Source organism: Peromyscus leucopus, chromosome 7 (genome assembly GCF_004664715.2).
Source record: "Peromyscus leucopus breed LL Stock chromosome 7, UCI_PerLeu_2.1, whole genome shotgun sequence".
NCBI lineage: Eukaryota > Metazoa > Chordata > Mammalia > Rodentia > Cricetidae > Peromyscus > Peromyscus leucopus.
This window is the reverse complement of record NC_051069.1, coordinates 109,859,603-109,876,596: the sequence shown is the minus strand read 5'-3', so window position 1 is coordinate 109,876,596 and position 16,994 is coordinate 109,859,603. Positions and strand designations below refer to the sequence as shown.

Here is a 16,994-nt window from a genome sequence, read left to right as displayed (position 1 = left end):
GCGGATGAGGTGTCTTAGAGGCCAAAGCACCGGCCACAGAGCCTGATTTCTGCATTTGATTCCTGCAAGTTGTCCTCTGACCTCTGCACATGTACTGTGGCACATGCACAACATTCCCTGAAATAAATAAATAAATGTAAAAAAAATTAAGTCCTTATCGTTAATGTAGATACATTTATCTATTCATTATGAAGACTTTCCCCTTTTATCTGTTGATATTTATATGCCTTTTTTGTTGTTGTTTTGGTTTTAGAGATGGTTTCATGTAGTGTGTAACCTTGGTTGGCCTCAAACTTCCTGTAGAGCCAAGGCTGGCTTTTAACTCCCAGCTCCGTCTCTGTTTTCCAAGTGCTGGTTTCACTCGTGTGTGCAACACACCTGGCTCCGGATATGGCTGTTTGGGGCCCTTTGTGATTCCATGTGAATTTTAGACTTTTTTTCTATTTTTTTTAAAGATTTATTTATTTATTACATATACAATGTTCTGTCTACATGTTTGCCTGCAGGTCAGAAGAGGGCATCAGATCTCACTATAGATGGTTTTGAGCCACCATGTGGTTGCTGGGAATTGAACTCAGGACCTCTGGAAGAGTAGTCAGTGCTCTTAACCTCTGAGCCATCTCTCCAGCCTCCTATTTCTTTTAATAATGGTTTTAGAACTTAAATAGGGAAGCCATTGTGTCTTTTGATATCCTTTGGCAATCCTCCAGGTGATAAACGTGCATCATCTTTCTATTTATCCATACCATCTTCAGTTTCTTCCATTATTATTTTACAGTTTCATTTCTTCAGTTAAATTATCCCAAGTTTGTTTTTTTATAGATTTTTCTGATATTTTACTATCAAATCTCTACTTGAGAAACACTGAACAAAAGTGAGAAAACATGAGGGAAACTATCACATTTCACTGGGTGACTCAGTGAGTTCATTGGTACTGACAGAAGTGTGGGTTCCCAGGGTACCCCACACCTCCCAGCATCATTTAGTCTTTGACTAATCTCCATCATCAGTTAATGCCACATTCAATTCGATAGTGTTTCTTTCTTCAATTCAGACTTAGTCCATATTCTGTGCCTTTAAGGCATCTTGGTCTTCCCTTTATGTGGTGGTTTGAATAGGATCGGCCCACATGGACTCATGTTTGCATGCTTGGCCCATAGGGAGTGGCACTATCAAAAGATGTGTCCTTGTTGGAGGACGTGTGTCACTGTGGGAGCGGGCTTTGAGGTCTCACATGCTCAAGCTACACCCAAAGTGGTAGACAGTTTACTTCCTGTTGCCTGTGGATCAAGATGTAGAACTCTCAGCTCTTTGTCCAGAACCATGTCTGCCTACATGCTGCCATGTCCCACCATGATGATAATGGATTAAACTTCTGAAACTGTAAGCCAACACCTCAATTAAATGTTTTCCTTTGTAAGAATTGCTGTGTGTCTCTTCACAGCAATAGAAACCATAACTAAGATACCTTATAATTAGAAAATCAACCTGTCTTTGAATAATTATGCAGAAAGTGCTATTGCAAAGCCAAAGCCTTCTATCTGTTTACTGTTGTAGAGGCGGTGGGACCTGGGAAAGCAGAGCCTAAAAATGAGGTGGACTAAAGTCTCGTGCAATATCCAACTTTATTCAGAGCATCAGACAATTTGAACTTTGAAGGTGAAGAAGAGTCACATGAGTAAAGTGTACAATCACAAGGACAAGCTGTCCATGTTTGCAAAAAAGTTTTTCCATAGAGGCATATAAATAAACAACAATAGCCAATTATAGTGAATAATCTAAAGTAAACTTACTCCTATTTGCTACACCTAGGAGGGTCATGGAAGCATAATCCAAGAACAATTCCATGTTTTTGAAGAGGCTGAGGTCACAAGACTCTTGTTTTCTTGGAGTTTTCTCACAAGCACTCAGAATTCTCCTCACACGACCGTGTTCTGACATCTATCCCATGCTCCATCTAGAGAAACACGTGTGTTGTATTTCTGGTTAGATCGGCATTGTTGGCTGAGGCTTCCTTTGCACCAGAGCACAGGCACCTGTCACGGCCTCACTCGAGCCCCCGGACACTTCAGCGGAGGAGTTGGACTGTAGGAGTTCAGAGCTGTGTTCTCTGTAGTTTTGCTGTTGAGTCAGGGCTACCTGGAAACTTCTCTTCTCTTGTATTCCTAAGATTTCTCTGAAGGAAGATTCCATTTTAAATAACAAGGAAAACTTTTACTGATATCTTCATAGCTTTCTTTTGTTTATTGTTAAATGTTCAGTAAAACAAAAATCCCTAAACAAATCCAGTTATGTTTTTTTCTCGTTATGATTTCCTGGTGTGGAAGGTGGGGCCAAGGGCCTACGAGGCCCATCCATACCCACTGCATTTTCAATCCTCCACTGTGCGGGCCTCTGATGAATAACTGGGGAAGGATTCTTACAGGAAGCTTTCCCATGGTGATTACTGCTGCCAGCCGCCATCGACAGGGCCAACCCATTAGAACCAAGGGTTCTGGTGGAGGAGTTAAACTAAACTGCAAGGCGTTTGGGTGTTTTTGCCTTTTGAATACATTGGCTGTTTCCTGCACTGCGCTTCTTATGTGAGATTGTAGCCTTCCCATCTGTTACAACCCTGGACTTCATTTCCCAAAAGTTTATAGCAATATGATTGATCATTTATTGGGCACAATTTTCCCTATGCATTGGGGTATATTAATAACTTCCCCTGGCTATGTGTGAAAACAGTCACACCGTCAAAAACCACCTTCCCACAATCATGTCTTTGTTCCTTTTTACCAACATAAACTCAGAGTCTACCTTCCTGCAATTATCTTTATTGGCAGGCGTTTGACCAGTGTTAGTTTCCAGGTACAAGTATTTCATTTGAGACATTTTGAGACATCAAGGACAAAGAATTACCACATGTCTAATTATTGATTTGCAACCTTTAGATAGATAGGTAAAAATGTGCCCTGATTTCACCTTGCTGCAGATAAGAGAATCATTATCCTGCATTAACCTCACCAACCTTAAATTCTCTTTTTTTTTTTTTTTTTTTTTTTTTTTTTTTTTTTTTTTTTTTTTTGAGACAGGGTTTCTCTGTGTAGTTTTGGTGCCTGTCCTGGATCTTGCTCTGTAGACCAGGCTAGCCTCGAACTCACAGAGATCTGCCTGGCTCTGCTTCCCGAGTACTGGAATTAAAGGCATGCACCACCACCGCCCAGCTACTAACCTTAAATTCTTAATTCCTTGTACTTATTTTCACCTCAGTTTTTAACACAAGATTTTAGCTTAAAGATTTATTGTTTGCATTTACCCCGAGAAACTAACAGAAAAGGTAATCAGCCATTTGCTGGCACCAGGGGTGGATGGGGCGGGGGAAACTTTCCCACAGAGCGCTGAAGACCTGTGCTGCTGCTGCTGCTGGTCAGTGCCAGGTCTTGTTTCTTTTGTTCTGCAGCCTAGGTGTAATCCTTAGATCTAAAAGTCTTTTTAAGCAACTGATCATAGCAAAAGTGCCACAGTAGACCAAAAGCTGCACCTATTCTTCTATTGCTTCTGTAGGTTGCCTAGTAACCGAGGGTGCTTACCCAGCCCATTGGAAAAATGGCTCACAGGGCCATTTGAGAGCAATGCGTGGAGAAAAGACAGTTTTACCCTATTCGTGATCTTTACTGATTAATAGATTCTTAGCTTAATACCTTCCACACTTAGGAATGTAGTTCATGTGCACAATTTCTTTCTTTAGACTCCTTTGTTGATTTAATCCCTAGTTGACCTCACCAGGAAACTTCCACTAGCCACTCCCACATTGTGCAGTAATAAAAGTTGACAGTTATTGCTCTTTGTGTGAATCTTATCGTCTTTCTCTTAGATCCTGAAACTTCCAAGCCTCACGTTGCATTGCCAAAAAATTATTGTTTATACATGTATAGAAGCCAACACCCTCGCTGTATTTGGAGAAACTTACTTAGAACAATAAAGAGACATGGACTAAAAGAGCATGGTGCATAGACTCATTCCTTATCCTTCAGATTAGATCTTTAGCTGGTTGTAGAGCCTCCATTGAACTCTGGGAGAAAGCCCTTGAGGCCAGCACTTAAAGACTTTTGTTAGATTACAAATATAGGGTTTTTCTACTTCTGTGGTTTCTTGAGTGTAAGATAAGAACTCTCTTTAAGTGCTGTTCCACGTTCACTATACCTGTATGCATTTTTCTCTCCAGTATGAGTTCTCTTTCCTTTACGTGATAAGTTGAGAGCTACAGTGGCTTGCATTTGTAAGGGTCTCGCCATTGTAACCCTCCTAAAAGCACAAGGGTGACAGCTCTGACTGAAGGATTCCCCACATTTATTAAGTTCATAATTTTCTAAAAATAAATTCTTCGTTTCCTGAAAAACTGAGCCATCTGGCTATGGAGTTTTCCGTATTTATTACATTAATTGATATTAATTTCAGAATGATTTCATGCTTAGTGAGGGCTGAGCATTCTTTGAATAGTCTACCACACTCCAGCTTTTGAAAGATCTCTCTTCTGTGTGAGTTCTCAGAAATGCAGCAAGCAGGAGAGTCCGCCGAAGGGTTTCCCACGTTTAGCACATTGGTTTATTCCAAACTAAGTTCTTCTGTGCTTTGCCATGTCACTCACCTTTGATGCTGTGATAAGGTCCCTGGCTACTGCAGCCTGAGGGAAGAGGGTTTGTTTGGCTCGTGGTTTGAGGGTACACAGTCTGCCAAAGCAGGGAAGGCATGGTGGCAGCAGGCAGGTCCACAGTGGGAGCTTGTGGCTGGGACTTCTCAGTTCTTCAAGTTTCAGTGGATCGGGAAGCAGAGAAAGAAGAATGCCAACTTTCTTTTCTTTTCATTTTTTTCTTTAACTTTTTTATTCAACGTAAGATCTCAGATCATGGGATGGTATCACCAGCATGTGCAGTGGGACTTCTCTCCTTAGTTAATCATCTCTGGAAATGTTGTCACAGATGTGTTCAAGGGTGTAGCTAGAGTTTTCCTGCCTTGCCCACAATCAGGACAAATCTTTGTCACCCGCCAGTCCCACAGCCGCTCAGACCCAACCAAGTAAACACAGAGACTTATATTGCTTACAAACTGTATGGCCGTGGCAGGCTTCTTGCTAACTGTTCTTACAGCTTAAATTAATCCATTTCCATAAATCTATACCTTGCCACATGGCTGGTGGCTTACCGGTGTCTTCACATGCTGCTGGTCATGGCAGCGGCTGCAGTGTCTCTCCGCGTCAGCCTTCCACTTCCCAGAATTCTCCTCTCTCCTTGTCCCACCTACTTCCTGCCTGGCCACTGGCCAACCAGTGTTTTATTTATTGACCAATCAGAGCAATTTGACATACAGACCATCCCACAGCACAAGGGTGTTTCTCCTAGGTGATTCTAAACCCAGTTAAATTGACAGTGAAAACTAATGATCATATTTATTTAGGGTTGAATTACCCTAGAAACCTTTTCACATTTGTTATCGTTAAAGGGTTTTTCTACAGCATGCTTTCCCATGTGGTCCCTAACATGGGAGTCCCAGCCACAGCATTTTTCAGATTCAGTGCATTTCAAAATTTATTCCCAGTATGAGTTCTCTGAACTCCTATAAGGGGAGAGCTCCAGTTGAAACACTTCCCATTTGCTGCCTGCCCATCTTTTCTTGTATGAATTATCTGTGGTGAATTCCACTGGAGACTTTCCCAAATTTGTTACATCTAGAGGGTTTTATTCCACCGAGTCTGTTCATGTTTTAAGTAAGGGCTGAATAATTCCTACAGATATCTCTGCTTAATCACTTTCACAGGATATCTCTGCTACATCAGTTTTCTTAAGTTCAGTGGGGTGAAAATTCTCAGTGAAAGATCCTCCACGTGCATTGGATCTACAGGCTTTTCTGCAGTGTTACGCTTGTCTGTTCACTAAGAAATTCGTCGCTCACAAAGACCTTTCCCTACTATTGTATTATTTACTTTTTTTTTCAATCATGTTGATTTGTGATGTTCCGTCAAGGATGACTAGAATAGCATAGTCTCATACACTTTGTAGCCATATTGTTTTTAAATTTTTTAAAAATTATTTGTAAGTGTGTGTGTGTGTGTGTGTGTGTGTGTGTGTGTGTGTGTGTGAATGCAGTGCCCAAGGAGAGCAGAAGGGAGCATTGTATTCCCTGGATCTGGAGTTACAGGCAGTCGTGAGTTGCTCAGTGTGGATGTCAGGAACAGAACTTGGTTCCTCTGTGAGAGCAGTACCTGTTGTTAACCACTGAGCCGTCTCTTCAGCGCTCTCCAGAGTTTACGAGATGTCACTTTATCTTTAGATGTTTTGCTGGAATCATTTTTATTCCTACTATTTCTTTCCTTAGTCTTTCCTCTTCTGACTTGAATGTATAGACTGTACTATAGCAATCACTGCAGATCCTTCCACTAAATCTATTAGAGTTTTTGGTAATTGGATTGTGTGTGTGTGTGTGTGTGTGTGTGTGTGTGTGTGTGTGTGTGTGTGTGTGAGGCCAGAGGACAACCTTAGCTGTCTTTTCTCAGGCATCATCCATTTTATTTATTCATTTATTTTGAGTCTGGAATTTGCCTCGTATGCTGGACTGGCTGGAGAGCTGGCCTCAGGGCCCCACCTGTCTCCACCTCCCCAGCAGTGGATTACAACCCCACCACCATGCCTGGGCCTTTCTATATGGGTTCTGAGAATCAAAGGCCTCTTACAAGACAAGCAGTTCACCAACTGGTCCCTCTCCCCAGCCTTGAGTTTTCTTTTGTGGAGCTGTACTCTCCTGTCTGCTCAGGAATATTTAAGGAGATTTCAGAGCCAGTGAACTTTCTGTCATTGAGTGCTGAAGTTTTTGTATTCATTTAAGCACTTAAAGGAGTTTTTCATTGATTAATTCCTTCATTCACTGGGTGTATGTGCTCACACGTATATACACATATGCTATGAAGTGCATTCAGCGGTCAGAGGACAACTTATGGGAACTGGTTCTCTTTCCCACTATGTGGGTTCTAGGGATCAAACTCAGGACTGGCAGAAGCACCTTTACCTGCTGAGCCACCGTACAGCCCTCTGTAGCCTGTTGATGCTTCCTGAAAACAGTGCGACGTGCTGATGTTCATTTTAGTCTGTGCATGGTTTTGTTACCCTTGTGGGCATGTCTTCTTAGGACTCTCCGATTCTGGGTTTGGGTGGTTTTGTGCTCTGACTGCTTGTCTCCCAGATCCTTGCTAGCTGTGCTCAGAGGTTTATTCTTATAACTCCTTACAGTTTAACAGTTGTAGCCTGGTTTTTACACTGCGCTGTGTTACTTATTTTCTGGGTCATTTTCCCATTTTGATTTTATTTAAAACAGGTGAAGAGTCACGCTCTCCTTCCTGTTTGGTCCACGGAGGGTCACGCTCTCCTTCCCATTTAGTCCACGGAGGGTCACGCTCTCCTTCCCGTTTGGTCCATGGCGGGTCACGCTCTCTGGGCTTGCTGGTGAACCTGCAGCTCTGTAGCAGGCGTTACAACAGTGAGAACATTATCCCCAGTGGTTCTGAGGAAACTGCAAGCACGCGTTTCTCACACTGAAGAGACCCTTTGCTGGGGGAAGCAGCCCTTTTGAATCTTCCTGCTCTTTGTTCATTCCCCAGGAAGAACGTGTTGTCAATCACATGGCTGCGAAGATCATTGAGAATGTTTGCACAACACTTTCTGCCCAGGCGCAGGGCTTCATCACCGGGGAAGTCGGGCCTGTCCTGTGGCACCTGTTCAGACACTCCACCGTGGACTCCCTGAGGATAACCGCAATATCGGTAGGTGAAGCACCTCTGAGGATGTTCCCAGGGATGCAGCGCCATGTTTGAAGAAATGTGCCTGAATGAGTTGAATGTACTGGAAAAGGTAGAAATGTTGAGGAATAGCTCAACAGGTATACTAAAGCAGAATTCTAAAAATGGGCCTGGAAGGGTTTGGGACTTTGTGGGATGTGACATTCATTACTGGTTAAAACTATCTGGAGCTGAGCATGGGAGTCCTTGACAGCCGGTGGGTCCCGGTCCTGTGCACCCACATGCCTGACTTTATGGCTCTAAAATGAGTGACAAAGCAGCATGGTTTGTGTCCTCTCTGTTGAGCAGAGGTGTGTGGTGTCTGTAGAGTGGGGTGCCCAGTACCCGCAGAGTCTGTGACGGATCTACGCCACTGTTCCTCAGGCCCTGTGCAGAATCACACGCCAGTCTCCTGCGGCCTTCCAGAACGTCATCGAGAAGGTGGGCCTCAATGCTGTCATCAGCTCCCTGGCCTCTGCCATCTGCAAAGTGCAGCAGTACATGCTGACCCTCTTCACGGCCATGCTGTCCTGTGGGATTCATCTCCAGCGGCTGATCCAAGAAAAGGTCTGACTCTGCGCTCAACTTTGCTGGAAAAATCAGTCTCCCCCTACAGTGGTGCATTCGACATGAAGTGTCACCCCTTTTGACCTCTGCCAGACCCCTGCATGTACCACAGAGCATTCGATCAAAGATGCAAGCAGATGCTTTTGGTGGCTTCCGCCACCTTGTTTCAGTGAGAACTAGCAGCGCTCACGAGGCTTCCTCATGCTGCTCTCCTCACGGTGTTTTTGCAGCCAGCTCTTTCCCTCATGTCTTGTCCTCCTTCAGGGGGAGGGTCCCCGCTGTCCCTGTTTCCTCTGACCATGTCCATTCCTCTAACCTGTGTCACCTTTGAGTCTTCTTCCTCTGTTCTTGACTTCATCTCCCTTGGGCCTCTTGATGACCTTTACCTGGCTCCCAGCTTGCATGGTGGCTGTGACCAGCCTTTCTCCAAGTGTCTTGCCCGGCTGAAGTGACTGTGTGCCAGAGACTGTGTGTGTGCGCGAGGCACCAATAGTTAAGACCATAGGCAGTGAGTCAAGGCTTGACAGGTTCTTGGTTGTTTAGTGTTTCCCAAGTTCTTAAAAAGATGCTCCATGTAGTGTTCAACACACCTGGGCCAGGGATGGGGAAGCACACCTTATAATCCGAGTCATCTGTCCATCCATTTACTCACTCACTCACTCACTCACTCACTCACTCACTCTGTGCTGGGGGGTGCCACCAGGTGCTCTTACATATTGGGCATGCCTTTTGCCACTGAGCAACACCCCGACTCTCAAATCAGAGTTTTGTGAATCTCAATGGAGGATCATGGACTTGAAACCCACTGTTGGCCATGGTCCCACTGTAGTAAATGCTAGCTGTTGTATTTTTTATATTTAAAGTTAGATTTTGTTACATTGACACCATATGTGCATGGTACCTTAGTTTCTGTTGCTGTGATAAAATACTCTGACAAACACACTCAAGGAAAAGGGTTGATTTTAGCTCACAGTCAAGGGTGCAGGACAGCATGGTGGGAAAGTCAAGGTTGCGGGGCTCGAAGCCGCTGCTCATGCCATCCACAGCCAGGAAGCAAGAGCCATGACTGTAGGCTGCTCGGCTTCATTCCTCCATTTGTACAGACCAGGATCCAGGCCAGGGGTCGGCTCCACCCACAGTGGGCGGGTCCTTCCAGTCCTTCCGGTTCCCAGAGGCCTGTCTCCCAGGTAGTTCCAGGCCGTCAGGGTGACACCAACAGCTTGATGTGTGAAAGTCTAAATACAGAGCAACACACACTTCGCCTTCATGGCAGTGTGGTGTCACTCAGATGCTGTGTGTGGGAGTCCAGCTCCCACCTTTTGAAGGATTCTTAGGTAGAGGAGACAGGAATGAGGAAATATCAGAAATAAAGATGGAGACGAGAAGAAAGACAGATACAGGATAGCTTCAGGAGGGCCTGGGTCAATACCCACCATCCTCCTCCTTTATTGAATAGGGCTTTTTATAACATGTCAAGGGGAGAGGCAAAAGATCCCCCTGCTGCAAGACCAAAGCACACTGTACAGCCAAATGCACACCCTTCCAAACACATGGTAACCGTGCCCATGACCAAATCATATCCTTATGCAGCCCTGCTGGGTAAAGCGAGCTCGGATCTCTGACCCTGAGTGGGGTCTCACTAGGAAACCTCTGTGGGTCCCATAGCTGTGGCTGTAAGTGTTGTTCAGCAGTCTGTGTGTCTGGATTTGCTGTTCAGTTTTCCAAGTTATTGAATGCTACAGTCACTGCATAGAAATAGGCACCCTTGGGTAACTTCATTTTGTAAGTTTTGATCAGAGAGGCTGAGAGTTTTAACAGAATTATTTTTAAAACTCTCAGTACATGATATTATATAATTTACAAAGTCATGAAAATGAGATACATTAATTGTTTCATGCCATGTAGCCATGTTTCCATGTCTCTTGAAGAAATGAATGAATGGATAATAGAAGGGTGATTGTTCTCTTTTAATTTGTATTGGCCCTTTCTCCCACCCTAGTACCAACCAGGTCTACTCTGCCTGGCTTGTGAGACCAGATGAGTTCTAAGTATTGTGGCTAAGGCAGGGCCCATCCTTTCTTTTCTTTAAACTTTATTACTGTGCGTATGTGATTGCGTGTGCACGTATGCCATGGCTGTGTGTGTGTGGAGGTCAGAGGCAGCTATGTGGATCTGGTCCTTTCCTTCATGCAGGTTCTCGTGACTAAACTGCAGGTCTTGAGTTCCCTGGCAAGTGCTTACCCACTGAGCCATCTCAAGGACCAGTATTGGCATTTTGCAAGAAGTGTCTCATCGCAGCAGAAATGCATCCCTATGTGCACAGCTGGTCCACATTGTTGCTGGTTTACAGCAGGGTGCTTTTATCTTGAACATTGAAACTCAACATGTAGACAACATCTTGAGTGGCATGTCTGATAGCAGTTAAATTCCTGCTTTTGTAGGGCACCTGACACCACACTGGCATGGCGGAAGGAGGCGTTGTCTCCTTACTGCTGGGTTGGGCAGCCATTTAGGTTCCCTGTTGAGTTCATTGATACCTGATTTGGGGGACAAGCAAACCCCTTATGGTACTGGCAAAGGGGGTTCTGGCTTTTCACTTTGTCTGGTATGATGGGCACCTCTCTGGTTGGTAGGGAACTGGTTCCTGGAGACGGCCTGCATAAATGCTGGTGTCTGGGAACGGGACTTTATTAGCTGATGGAAGGGGATGCAGATGTGGGCGTCCTACTCGGCCTCTCTTGGTAACAGCCACAGGGAGAGGGAGGAAGGCGCTACTGCTGCATGTGAGCACACTGCAGATCCCATCTAGTGTGTTCTGACAGCAAGGCTGGAGGAGGGGGACAGCTGGAGAAGGGGGACCCAGCTGGAGAGGGGGACCCAGCTGGAGAAGGGTTCCTGGTTATTGTAGTGTTAAGATAAAAGCCCCAGCTTCCCACAGGTCTTCATTGGCACTGCTTTGTCATGGGATAGTGTTGGGGTGCCCTGTCATGATCAGATGAGGTCTAGGGCCCCACAGTTCCTTTGCTAATGGAACTGGGGATGCGTTTTTCATGATATTTGGCTGAAACAGAGTAGCAGATGTCTAGTAGTTTTCTGTGTTGCAGGATAACCCTTGTTCCTTTGGCTTTGCATGGACATGCTTGGCTACTTTCTTGTGTATGTGTGCATGTATTGTATGCACAATCATGTTTGGTGTGCTTGCTTGTACATGCACAGGTGGAGATATTTTGTAGAAATTTCCTGGGATTTGAAGCTTCCATCCTAGAGACAAGCTGGTTAAGATTCAGAAACTAAACAACTCACAAGTCTCAGGAAGTTCCTGAAACTGATCAGACTCACCAGGCTCCTCCATCCCCAAAATTGTATAAGCAGTAAGAATGGCTGAGGAGAGGAGACCCTCCAGTCTGTTGAGCAGCCTGCACATCATGCAAAGATGACAGATTTTCTAAGGCTTGGTGGGCTTTTTGGTGATGCAGTTACCTGTGAGTAATCCTTCATTCATGCTCCTCTAAGGAACCCCAGTAAACTCATTGCTTCTTTGTAGATGGACTTTTCTGTCCACCAGCAAGTCTCCAAATAACTACACAGAAACTTATTATTAATTATAAATGCTCTGCCACGTGACTTGGTACCTTTTCTCAATATGGCAAGTTCATCTCTTGCTTCACCTGCATCTCCTCATGACTCCCCAGATTCCTTTCTTCTTCTTCAAGCTCTCTTTTTGTCTGCCAGTCCTGCCTGACCTCTACCTATCCAGCTATTGGCCAGTCAGCTTCCTTATTAACCCAGTCACAGTGGTACTGATTCCCACAGTGCAGAGGAGTATTCCACGATTTTCCATCTGTCCTCACTGCCCTGTTTGGGATGAGCAGTTGTCTGTGAAAAGATAGGATGGCCTGTACTGCTTTCCACCTTGTTCAGTTTTGAGGCAGAGTCTCTTACTGAACATAGTGTTTGCAGTTTTGCTTTGGTCAGCTGACTGGCCAGCATGTTTCCAGAATCCTCTTGTCTCTTTTCTGACCACTAGCACCAGGGTTTTAGGTGTGGGCTTCCAGGCCTGGCTTTTGCATGGGTCCTGGGCAGCTGACCTTCATGCTTGCTCAGCAAGTGCTTTACCCACAGCCATCTCCCCAGCTCCCGAGTCATTTTCTCATGATAAACTCTTAAGTAAAATTGCCAGGTTACTCTCATTTTTAAAAGGCCCGTTTCCTAAGCAGTCTATTTTTCATGGCGTGGTTTATTATGTTGGAAATAGCTGCAATGTTAGTGAAAGGCCCAATGGTGGCATGTGGGAGAAGTGCCTCAGAGCTGTGCAAAGTTCGTAGTCAAAGCCCCTTTCTTCCCTTCAATCTATTTTTCTGTCTCAGCCCAGACACATAGTGGTCCCGTGGTGAGTTTCAGTTTTCTTCTCTTCCAACTCTCCATCTCTATGACTTCAGTGAGCCACAAAGTTAGTTTTAGAATGTCGACAGCTGTGGCTCTGGTCGGAAGCTTTGCCCAGAAACCACACAGGTTGCAGCATCCACTTTGTCCTCTGACATTAACACCCAGGCAGAATGTTGCTCTTCAGAACATAGAGGAGCAGGATCCGGAAGACTGCAGCTGAATAGATGGACACTGGCGCCCTGTAAGTTACTCCGATAAACTCATTGCTTCTCTAAGTGTGGCTTTGGTAGAGTTTGGTAGAGTGCCTACAGGTTTGTGTTTACAGGTTTGATTAGATCCCAGCTTGGATTTCCCGATGGAGGGTAAACTCCACCAGGGGAGTGGATTCCTCCCAGGAGAAGAGACACCATCACTTACCTGCCTGTTTGCTGATGTGTGGAGGGGCATGGGGCACTTCCTGCACCATCTGCATCTGGTTTTACGGAGGCTTCAGCAGCCGTCAGTGATGTTTGCCTATGCTGGACTCTACTGGATCCTGAGCCCTGTCATTTATCTTTGTCACTTAGGATTCCTCCGTGGGAAAGACGTCTGAGGAACAATCTGGTGTGTTTTTTTCTGGAGCAAAGGCAGGGTAAACACTTTGTTCATGTGTTTACTGGTTTGCAGAATAATGAGTTGGTTGCTTAGCGGTCTCCAAAGGCTGCCTCTTTGAGTATTCTTTGCTCACACAGATTTTATGATTTGGCTGTGTCAGTGTGCTACAGAACAGCTTCTTTTCTAAAGGCTGTGAGTTGCCTCCTGGGTCTTTTCGTCTTGACTCCTGTGGTCTCTGCATCTTGCTGTGTGATATGACAGTAGTTTCCGGCTTGGATGTCTTGTCTCTGGATCTGAAGCAGTCTCTCTCTCTGAGGAGTCTGTCAGGGGCTCTCCTTGGGCTGGGGCTGGCTATTGTCTCTAGTCTTTTGGATTGACAAAGCCAGTGAACATCTATTTAAAAATATGTCACCTGATTGTGGTGGCATTTCTAACTACATTTTTATGTTAGTGTTTTTTTGTTTGTTTTGTTTTTTAATTTAAGCTGAAAATCTTGATTCTTAATGTGATATGATATAATTTTGCTGTTTTGTAATGTTTGGTCAGGATGGTAACGCTAATATAATTACAAATACAATTCTTATTTTTTTTTGTGTGTGTGTGTGTTTTTGCTTGGGACAGTCTCATGTAGGGATGTGCAATCAGGTTAATCAATATGCTTCACATTCTCTAATGCTGTACTCTGTGAAGCTGCTAATTCCATATGTACTTACGTATTTACTTGATTTTTTTAAATTTGGAGTATATTTAAAAATTAAAAGTTTAATTTGATTTCTTTTTTGAGGCAGGGTTTCTAGTATCCCAGGCTGGTCTTGAACTCCCTCTGTAACTCAAAATGGTCTTGAACTGACTCTCCTGCTCCCAAATGCTGGGATTTCAATTATACACCATCAAGTCAGGTTATGTGGTGCTGGGGATGGGACCTAGGGCTGACCCAGTCAGCGATGCTGGGTAAGCACTCTATAACACTGCGCTAACAGTCTAGCCCTTAATTTGTCTTATAATCATTTAAAATATTAACCTGGCAGCTGTGGAAATGGCTCAGCGGGTTAGAGCACTTGATATGCATCTGTGAGGACCTGAGTTTCAGTGGCCAGCGCTCACTTAACAAGCTGGGTGTGGCTCCTTCATTGTCGTGAGGGGCTCGGTGGCTACAGGCTCCATCGAGAGACGTTGTCTCAAAGACAGAGATAAAGCCGAGCGTCTGAAATCTTCCTCTAGCTGCCACGTGTATGCATGGGCATGCACACCTCCCCCAGCTTGACTGATGGGTCAGTTCAACAAAGAGCCTCCTGCAGCCTTTGAGATGGCTCAGTGGTTAAAGACACTTTTTTGCCAAACCTGACGACCTGAGTTTGATTTCTAGAATTCACACAGAGGAAAGGAGAGAACCAGCTTGCAAAAGTTATTCTCTGGCTTGTACACGTGTGCTGTGGCAACACACACAGACACAGACACACACAGACACAGACACAGACACACACAGACACATACAGACACACACACACATACAGACACACAGACACACACACACACAGCACACACACACAGACACACACACACACACACAGACACACACACACACTGCTTGGTTTTTGTCAACTAGACATGTCTGAGAAGAGGGAATCTTAACTGAGAAAATGCCTCCATCAGATTGGCCTGTGGGCAAGTCTGGAATATTTCCTTGATTGATGACTGAAGTGGGAGGGCCCAGCTCATGGTGGGCAGTGCTACCTCTGGGCAGGTGGTCCTGGGTTCTGTAAGAAAGTGGGCTGATTGAGCCATGGGGAGCAAGTCAGTAAGCAGCACTCCTCTGTTGCTGGAGGGCTTCTCTCCAGGTTCCACCAAGCCCCGCAGTCCCACAACCCACATATAAAATAATCATTCAGATGCTTATATTACTTATAAACTGTATGGCCGTGGCAGGCTTCTTGTTAACTGTTCTTCTATCTTAAATTAACCCATTTCTATAAATCTATACCTTGCCACATGGCTGGTGGCTTACCGGCATCTTTACATGTGGCTGCGGTGTCTCTCCCTCCTTCTTCCTGTTTCCCCAATTCTCCTCTCTCCTTGTCCCGCCTATACTTCCTGTCTGGTCACTGGCCATCAGTGTTTTATTTATATAGAGCGATATCTACAGCACACCGCCATGGCCTCTGCATCAGCTCCTGCCTCGAGTTCCTGCCCTGCCTTCCCTTCATGATGGACCACAGGCTGTAAGATGAAGTAAACCCCCTCCTCCCCAAGCTGCTTTGGTTGTGGTTTTTAGCACAGCAATAGAAAACATAACTAAGACACTTGTTTCCTTTCTCAAGCATCACATTTTCTGTTGGATAACCTGCTTTAATCTTCCACTAAGAATATAAGCAAATGTGCCTACCTGCCTTGTCTGTCTTTCTGCCTCCCTGTTGTCTGCCTGTCCTCTGTGTATTCATATAACTGCTTTCTTCTCTCTGCCTCTCCCTCCATCTGTAACTCTACTTGTGGTGATACATTGCGTACCCTAATAAAATTTGCCTGAAGATCAGAGAACAGAACAAGCCACTAGATTAGACATAGAGGCCAGGCAGTGGTGGCATATACTTTTAATCCTAGCACTTGGGAGGCAGAGATCCGTGTGGATCTCTGTGAGTTCAAAGCCACCCTGGATTACATGAGATTGACTCAGTCTAGGAGAGAAACATCCAGGCAGTGGTGGCACACACCTTTATTCCTAGCGCTTGAGATCTTATGCCTTTGCTTGGGAAGCACACATGCCTTTAATCCCAGGAAGTGATGGCTGGGCGGAGAAAGGTATATAAGGTGTGAGGAGACAGGAACTAAAGGCTTTTTCAAGCTGAAGCCTTTCCATTGAGGACTCGGAGGATTTCAGTCAGAGGATTTGTGAAGGTGAGGTGAGAGGTGAGGTGAGAGGTGGCTTGTTCCTTTGTCTGTCTGATCTTCAGGCAAATTTTATTAGGTTGTACAATATATCACCACACTACTTCTCTCTCTGCCATCTACATTTGTGTGAGGAAGACGTTAGTGTTACTTTCCCCACTTCTGACTGGGAATAGATTCAAGCACCAGCAGAGCCAAGATGCCCTCTGTCACCAAGCAGGACTACTTAGGGAAAAGGGCCCCTGGGTGGTAAATTCCACTGGGCTGGAGGAACAGTAATCTACGTGGGGAGACGCAGCCTTGTGCAGTGTGGACCCTTGTTTCTGGAAACTCTTCATAACTGTGTGGCATGTATGCCTTGGGTTCCCAGAGGCCCCACACCCACTGTGTCCCCCAGAAATCTGGTGAAGATCAGCTGATGTGGACTTCCCACAAGCCCTGGGTCCTGGGCTGAGTGGTAGAAAAGGCAACAAGACTTGTGTCTTGGATCTGTGTTCAGCTGAAGCTAAGATCGTTGGTGGGGTTGTGATGTTCTCCCCTCCCGAGATAAAAGGTGACACAGGCTGCCTCTAGGCATCCATTTCTTTGGGTTTTGATAGGGTATGGGATGAGAAAGAGTCTCATTCAAAATACCCTAGTTTTACTAAAATTTTACTAAGTTTACCACTAATATTATTAATAGAAAAACATTCAGATTGTGAGTTCATACATTTTTTTAAAAATTTTTCTAAGAATAGGGTCCAAAAGCCAGTAAAAG

The 16,994-nt window shown here is 45.0% G+C and overlaps 1 protein-coding gene across 3 annotated transcripts in view; it reads left to right on the top strand.

Annotated features, from left to right (window-relative positions):
- Ulk4 (unc-51 like kinase 4) overlaps positions 1 to 16,994 on the top strand; it is a 352,379-nt gene that overhangs the window by 57,346 nt on the left and 278,039 nt on the right. For all 3 annotated transcript variants that reach the window (XM_037208051.1, XM_037208050.1, XM_037208049.1), the window contains 2 exons: positions 7,631 to 7,792; positions 8,192 to 8,374. In XM_037208051.1, the coding sequence (XP_037063946.1) occupies positions 7,631 to 7,792; positions 8,192 to 8,374 (345 nt within the window). The remainder of the gene's footprint in view (positions 1 to 7,630; positions 7,793 to 8,191; positions 8,375 to 16,994) is intronic.